Source organism: Phyllopteryx taeniolatus, chromosome 7 (genome assembly GCF_024500385.1).
Source record: "Phyllopteryx taeniolatus isolate TA_2022b chromosome 7, UOR_Ptae_1.2, whole genome shotgun sequence".
NCBI lineage: Eukaryota > Metazoa > Chordata > Actinopteri > Syngnathiformes > Syngnathidae > Phyllopteryx > Phyllopteryx taeniolatus.
In genome coordinates this window covers 1,554,685-1,562,500 of record NC_084508.1, presented here as the reverse complement: position 1 = coordinate 1,562,500, position 7,816 = coordinate 1,554,685, and the positions used below count along the sequence as shown (strand labels likewise).

The 7,816-nt window shown below is 41.5% G+C and overlaps 1 protein-coding gene across 2 annotated transcripts in view; it reads left to right on the top strand.

Annotated features, from left to right (window-relative positions):
- kifap3a (kinesin-associated protein 3a) overlaps positions 1–4,427 on the top strand; it is a 98,638-nt gene extending 94,211 nt beyond the window's left edge. For both annotated transcript variants that reach the window (XM_061779134.1, XM_061779135.1), the window contains one exon: positions 2,596–4,427. In XM_061779134.1, the coding sequence (XP_061635118.1) occupies positions 2,596–2,749 (154 nt within the window). In that variant the 3' untranslated portion in view covers positions 2,750–4,427. The remainder of the gene's footprint in view (positions 1–2,595) is intronic.
- The last annotated feature ends 3,389 nt before the right edge of the window (positions 4,428–7,816 follow it).

Below are 7,816 nucleotides of genomic sequence, written 5' to 3'. Positions count from 1 at the left end.
ATGTAATGTATTAGTGTCCCATCACCATTTAAAAACAAAATTTTATGTTCAACCTATATTTAATTGAATACACTAAAAAGACGATATTTAATGTTCAAACTGATAAACTTTATTGTTTTTAGCAAATAATCATTAACTTAGAATTTTATGGCTGCAACACTTTCCCAAAAAGTTGGGACAGGTGGCAAAAAAGACTGAGAAAGTTGAGGAGGAATGCTCATCAAACACCAGTTTGGAACATCCCACAGGTGAACAGGCTAATTGGGAACCGGTGAGTGCCATGATTGGGTAGAAAAGGAGCTTCCCTGAACTGCTCAGTCATTCACAAGCAAAGATGGGGCGAGGTTCACCACTTTGTGAACAAGTGCGTGAGAAAATAATCGAACAGTTTAAGGACAATGTTCCTCAACGTACAATTGCAAGGAATTTAGAGATTTCATCATCTACGGTCCATAATATCATCAAAAGGTTCAGAGAATCTGGAGAAATCACTGCACATAAGCGGCAAGGCCGAAAACGAACATTGAATGCCCGTGACCTTCGATCACCACATGGGCTCAGGACGGCGCTACATCCGTAAGTGCAACTTGAAACTCTACTACGCAAAGCAAAAGCCATTTATCAACAACACCCAGAAACGCCGCCGGCTTCTCTGGGCCCGAGCTCATCTAAGATGGACTGATGCAAAGTGGAGAAGTGTTCTGTGGTCCGACAAGTCCACATTTCAAATAGTTTTCGGAAATTGTGGACGTCGTGTCCTCCAGGCCAAAGAGGAAAAGAACCATCCCGACTGTTGTGGACGTAAAGTTCAAAAGCCAGCATCTCTAATGGTATGGGGTTGTGTTAGTGCCAATGGCATGGGTAACTTACACATCTGTGAAGGCACCATTAATGGTGAAAGGTACATACAGGTTTTGGAGAAACATATGCTGCCATCCAAGCAACGTCTTTTTCATGGACGCCCCTGCTTATTTCAGCAAGACAATGCCAAACCACATTCTGCACGTGTTACAACAGCGTGGTTTCGTACTAAAAGAGTGCAGGTACTAGACTGGCCTGCCTGCAGTCCAGACCCGTCTTCCATTGAAAATGTGTGGCGCATTATGAAGCGTAAAATACAACAACGGAGACCCCAGACTGTTGAACAGCTGAAGCTGTACATCAAGCAAGAATGGGAATGCATTCCACCTACAAAGCTTCAACAATTAGTGTCCTCAGTTCCCAAACGTTTATTGAATGTTGTTCGAAGAAAAGGTGATGTAACACAGTGGTAAACATGACCCTGTCCCAGCTTTTTTGGAACGTGTTGCAGCCATAAAATTCTAAGTTAATGATTATTTGCTAAAAAAAAATATAATGTTGATCAGTTTGAACATTAAATATGTTGTCTTTGTAGTGTATTCAATTAAATATACGTGGAACATGTGTTGCAAATCATTGTATTCTGTTTTTATTTGTTTAACACAATGGCCCAACTTCATTGGAATTGGGGTTGTACATACAAAGAAAAAGCTATACGTGTTCAAATAAGGCGCTTCAGAAAAATAAAAAAACAATTTCTCCTTTTTTGGTTGGCATCTTGAAACAACAGTGAAGTCTCAAACTATTTTACATATTTGAATTTAACAAATCTTAACAACCGAATCGATTTAGAGGTTATGTTTGTTCAAAACCTTTGTTTCGTTTCATAATGGAATTTCACATATATGCACTGTGTTGCAAACGTTTCATAATGGCATTTCACATATATGCACTCCCACTAGGAGCACTATGCAGTGGAAGTTCCCACTAGGAGCACTATGCAGTGCTTCTAGTGGGAACTTCCCACTGAGAAATACAACCAAAAATGACTCTGACCGTTCCATTTTAAGCACCGTTTGTTCCAAATGTTCTCTTGGTTTATCATTCATTTTCTGATCTCTCTTTAATCTAACTTCCATACTAAGTCTCTTTCTCTCTCTCCCCCTACGTTTTTCCTTGTCTCTGTCTGGGCTGCGCGCAGTCAGTGAATAGCACCTGAGATGCAGATTTCATTGGCTGAAAGGGGTGGCTAAACTCTGATGCGATTGGTCGGTATGGGTCATCACTACCGTTAAGCCAGTTGCGCCGCTTAAAATAGAAGCACCCCGTATGTATCGAATCTTTCTTTTTTGGCTATGGTGTGGGTCCATATGGGACTGTTTCTGGCTCCGGACATGGACCGCAGTCCGTCAGTTATTGCCCTTTGTTTTAAACGCTGTCGTCATGATCGGATGGAGCTGTTTTGCTCCTGAGCTCGATAGGTTGTTAGCTCACGGGCTAGCGAAGGTAATATATGGAATAAAATGAACTTTCACCAAAGTGTCCTAGTTGTGTGCATCTGCGGCGCCAACGCCGTTACACCACTTCAGCAACACACACCCACATGGAGTTCAGCAATGGGTCTTTGGACGATGTTTGATAATATTTTGTGTGTGCCTGCTCATTTTTGTGCGTCTCAAACATGGGACGTACATCAAACAAGATCCCTGTAATACAAGCCCTTCTTGCAAATGTTTATTTGTCTCTCTCAGTTACAAACATTCTAACTCATTTTCTTTTTAATTTCCCTACCAGTGTATCAGATGAGTTCGCCACGTCAGCTCACGGTCCAGCAGATCGTCCGGTCAGCGCTTACGGCTTTCGACCAGATGAACAGCTTTTCAACTACACCTCCTCCTCCCAGTTGACATGGAATCTGGTCAACGCAAATACTGATCCAGCCATTTAGGGTGGTGTTTTTGTTTTATAAAAGATCCAGATAAATATAATAATAGTATAGCATCCAGTCTTTGGTGAAGGTTCTCAAAGTCAGAAAAGATGATCGTTTGTAGCAGCTGAATTTGCACCAGCACAGGAAGTACCTAGAGCAGGGGTTACCAACGTGGTGCCCTCGGGTACTAAAATCGCCTACCAGTATTGGAAGATTGCGATTTTCTAGGAATGTTGATCATTTAAAAACCGGCAGAGATTTTTAGAAATAGTGTTGAATATTGATATTTGTTTCCTAATTATTGTGAGAAATCATTAACAAGATCAATGTGTTCACTTAAATGAATATCATTATAAAAAACATTCATTACTCAAGGTCATTTGAGCAAATTTACACATTACAGACGTGTGTATCAAACTGGTTGCTCGGTTTCAAAAAGGTTGGTCACCCCTGACCTAGGGAAATGACACAATGTATTTTTGAGGAAATAAAGCCGATTTGATGTGGCCAAGTTCAGAACTAAAGTTAAACTAAAATGAAAGGATTGAAACAAACCATACTGACTGACATGAGCAATTAATTTCCTTAAATTTGACCTGCAACTATACCATTTAACCCCCTGGAACTAATAATTATTAGTATGTAAGTTATAGTCTTGCAAAAGCTACTTTCCATTGAACAACAAATGGAATAGCTGGTTGTAGACAGTCGATGTACGCTTCATTACAACTTTGACTAGATCTTGTGTGGATTTTCTTGATAATTCTCACTGAAATCCCTGTGTGAGGGCAGCTTCAGTCTTGTAATTTAATAGAAAACTAACCATTTGAATATTCACAGTTTTGTTTAAAACCTCAGCGTCAACTGGGATGTTTATGTCAATGTAATTAACAAAGAAATGTTTTCTTAAAACGTGGTTTTTTTTTTCTTGAACAAAACATGCACTGATTTCTGTGAATGAAAATATCCTTTTCATTAGCCTTTATTTGTTGTCTTACCTTTTTTGCATGCAGGTTGATTTCATTGTGACTAAATAGTAAATTATCAAACTGTTATGCTGTGTTTGCTATTTTATATTAATGGATGTCTATCCTCAAGGTTAAAAAAAAAAAACACTGACATGACATGCTGAAGTTTATGCTTTAGATTACCAAACCGTGAATGGGCGCATGTATTGTATTTAGTCTTGGAACAGTCTCTGCACCGTGTCCGGGGATCTTAAAAGTCTTAGATTTTTTTGAAGGACTTAATTATCCTTAAAATGATACTTAATCTTTAGATCCCCTGTTCAAAAGTTTTAACAATTGAAAAAAAATAGCATTTTCTTTTTATATTTCTTTGAAACTGTTGGAAGTGTGGACGTAACAGCCTAGGAAGTTGGGAGGCTGACCCCACTGAGTGGACCGCAACTCTTTCTTTCTTTCTTTCTTTTTCAACACCGCTTATCCTGGTTAGGGTCACGGGACGCTGGAGCCTATCCCAGCTGACTTCGGGCGAAAGGCGGACTACACCCTGAACTGGTCGCCAGTCAGTGGACCGCAACTCGACAATGTGTATTTGTCATTGTTGGAAAAGAAAGCCCTAACTTTGCTTATGTTGCTTACAGAAGCAAAAAAAAATTTTTTTTAAATAAAATGGGACTATCCATCCATTTTTTTGTTTCGCTGTTAAATAAATTGTACAAAGTTATCATTTATTTGCTGGCTTGCATTGGTATTGTGGACGATTTTGATGGTTGCTTGCTGACCGTGGGGGAGAGGAAGATGTCTCGCCTTCAAGAAAATGACTCAGCAGGAATCATCAGAAAAGGGTATGAATGTATAAGACAGGATTGTAAGTGACAACTGGGTTTGGAAGCAGATGCAAGAATCCTCCGCCCCGTGTTGGGTAGAAGGTTGAGGATTACCAAAACCCAGACGTTCATTGTCGCTGTCATTTTGAATAAAGTCAGTATTTAGGTCACTCTAGGTGCAAATAAACTGACTTCCAAATTCACAAAATGGGAAAAAATGACAGTAAAACGGATCCAAAAGAACGCTTAACGTGTAAAGACTGGAAATATGTTCAACTCCAAAACCCTTCCAAAATAAAACATTTAAACACGTGGATAACCAAATACGGTTTCGCTGGCCAACTAAATTCGCAAAAATTGGTTCAACTTTGAGACGAAACAAAATGTCGACACAAAAATAATACATAAAAAATAGAAAAAGAGGGATATGACGACGTATTCTTCTGGCAAAACATGGCGTCTAAAAGAGAAAAAGGAAGTAAGAAAAAGAAGGACTTAGAACACCATGGTGTTGTAATGCCACATAATGACAGAGAATTACAACATCGTGTTAGGGCTTTAATAGAAAGAACCACAGCCAGGTTCCGCAAAAGGGCAAATTATACAGAAATCAGTAGAGTGAAACAAAAAGGTGAAGAACCTTTTGAAGAGTATAGGGTTAGAATGACCGCCTGTTTTAAAGCAAACAGCGGCTTGAATGAGGATGCAAATCCTCAGGGCCCTTATCAACAACAGTTAAAAAATGCTTTACATGCGAATTCGAAAGAACACATTAAAAGATGGGTAGATAAACATGGGATAAACCTAGCAACTGGCTCTCTGGGTGAATATGTTAATCATGCCCTCCACGCAGAGAGAGTGTTAGGACTCAAAAAGAAGAAGATGGATGTCTTCCTCAACGAAGGAGCAGAAATATACTACCAAGGCAGAGGGAAAGCAAATTTTAGAGGACGCGGCAGAGGCCGTGGAAGAGGAAGTTATGGCCAAGGCAGTTATGAAAACACAGGCTGTTGGTGCTGTGGAGAGAAAGGCCACATTGCACGTGACTGCCCTAAAAGAAATAAAAGAGAAAAGGTTACGATATCTCAGACAAACCACCGTTAAACATGGGAAAAGCCCTGTTGTCTGCAGCTTTGCAGCTTATAACGGAAGTAGAAGACAGCAAAAAAGGTGATGAGCTGCATATAAATCTGTGGTACAAAAACACACCAGGGCCAGACGCAGGATATGAGAAAAGGTTATGATATGCGACACCTGCTAAAATTACTGTAGATTATCTGTACTCAGACAATGAAGCAAAAGTCGCAGCAGGAATCATTTTACCAGACAAATTAAAGGAACTGTATAAAACAGTAGAAAAGAACAGTCAATTTTGGTTTGCATTCACATTTGAGGGCAAAAAATATACATTTACTAGGTTACCACAAGGTTACTGATAAAGTCCAACCATTTATTCACAAGTAATGACAACAAGCATGTCTAAATTCACTCCCCCAGGAGGGAGCCAAATTTTACTCTATGTAGATGATGTTCTCCTGGCATCTCCAGATGGAGAGACATGCATCAAAGATTAATTGGCCTTAGTGCATCATCTAGCAGAAGAGGGACATAAAGTTAGCAAAAATAAATCAGCCTCACCCAGCATCTTCCCTTGTTGTGTCTCGCCAGTCTCGTCCACGCTGTTGTGTTCGCAATAACTTTTTTTGTTTAAGTAATAATTATTTTGATGAGCTAAGCAAGCCCTTACAATGCCGGCGAAGCGCTATGCCCCTGCGAAAGCTTCCTGCGGGGCGCCCAAGAGGAAGAAGAAGATGATGACCATCAGCGCAAAAGTGAAACTTTTAGATTTGATCAAAGAGGGCAGAAGTTATGCATCTGCCATTATGGCGTGAATGAATCTACAGTGCGGTACATCAAGAAAGAGGAAGCAAACATCCACAAAACTGCTTCAATAAGGAAGCCAAACGTGTGGTAACTCCGCGTGATAAGAGACGGGGTTATGTCCTTGTACAGGGGAATTTTGAAGCAAAATAAAAAACAAAGACAACAACTACCCATCACCATGTTTTACTCCAAGGTAAAACCCCAGCTACACCGTCAGCGCCTCCAGCAGAAGAGTCTCCGAGTGAACCTAAAGCCTCTCCGAGTCAAGTGAGAGCCTCTCCTCCGCCACCAACGCAAGCCTCTTCGCCTCTCTCAGGAGGCAATGTTGATGAATGGTAATTACTCGAGAAGGTTTTAGAATTAAAGATTTAAGTAAATACGTGCCCTGTTGTAATCTTTGTCTCAAATATGTAAAGTATAAATACTGTTTACATATTTTAAACATTCTGGTACCCACATACAAGAAAATTCCTAGGGGGTGGGGAGCAAATCCTACTTTGCGTTTTCTCCACCTTTCGCGGGGGGTTCTGGTCCCCATTTTTTAAAGGGAGTTTCAAAGTCCCCGGCAGAGACGTCTCGATATATCATTTTTCTATTGGCCCAAACTTCGGGGTAGTGGGACATCGCAATTATTATGACTTCATCCATTTCCCCCCTTACCGTTAACAGTACAAGTCTGCCAAAATGGCGGTTAGAAATCACTCTGCCAGCCCCTCCCATTGGAGGAGCAGTCTGTCGTCCTACGTCGCCGCTCCAAAATCAAATAAAAATTCTATCCGTGGACACGACGCTGAGCATTAGATGCCCGCTTTCATTTATGTGACGCGGTGCATCGCTTCAAAACACGCTGCTGTCCCCTCAGCACATACACAATGAATAGGAAAGTCAAGGTCGCCAGATGCCTTGCCAAGTGCAGTGTGAAACGGGCTTAAACGCAAAGCTCTCGATTTATCAGTTGATCTACGTACCGCCACCTATGGACGCAAGCTGCGGGTCATGACTGAAAGAACAGGATCACGGATACAAGCGGATCAAATGATTTTCCTCTGCAGACTGTTTGGGCTCTCCATTAGAAATAGAGTGAGAAGTTCAGTTATCACGGAGGGGCACTGAATAGAGCCACCGCTCCTCCGCATTGAGAGGAGCCAGATGAGGTTGCTCGGGCATTTGGTTAGGATGCACCCTGGACGCCTCCTGCCTGTCCCAGGCACGTCCCGCTGCTATGAGGCCCCGGGGACGACCCAGGACACACTGCAAGGTACTACAATATGGCTCCCAGTTGGCCTGGGAATGCCTTGACATCCCCTCAAGAAGAGCTGTTTGAAGTGGCTGGGTAGTGCTGCCCCCACGACCTTAGGGCTCTAAAGTGGGACCAATTTGGCTGCCCCCCTAATTTCTGAACGGTGTGC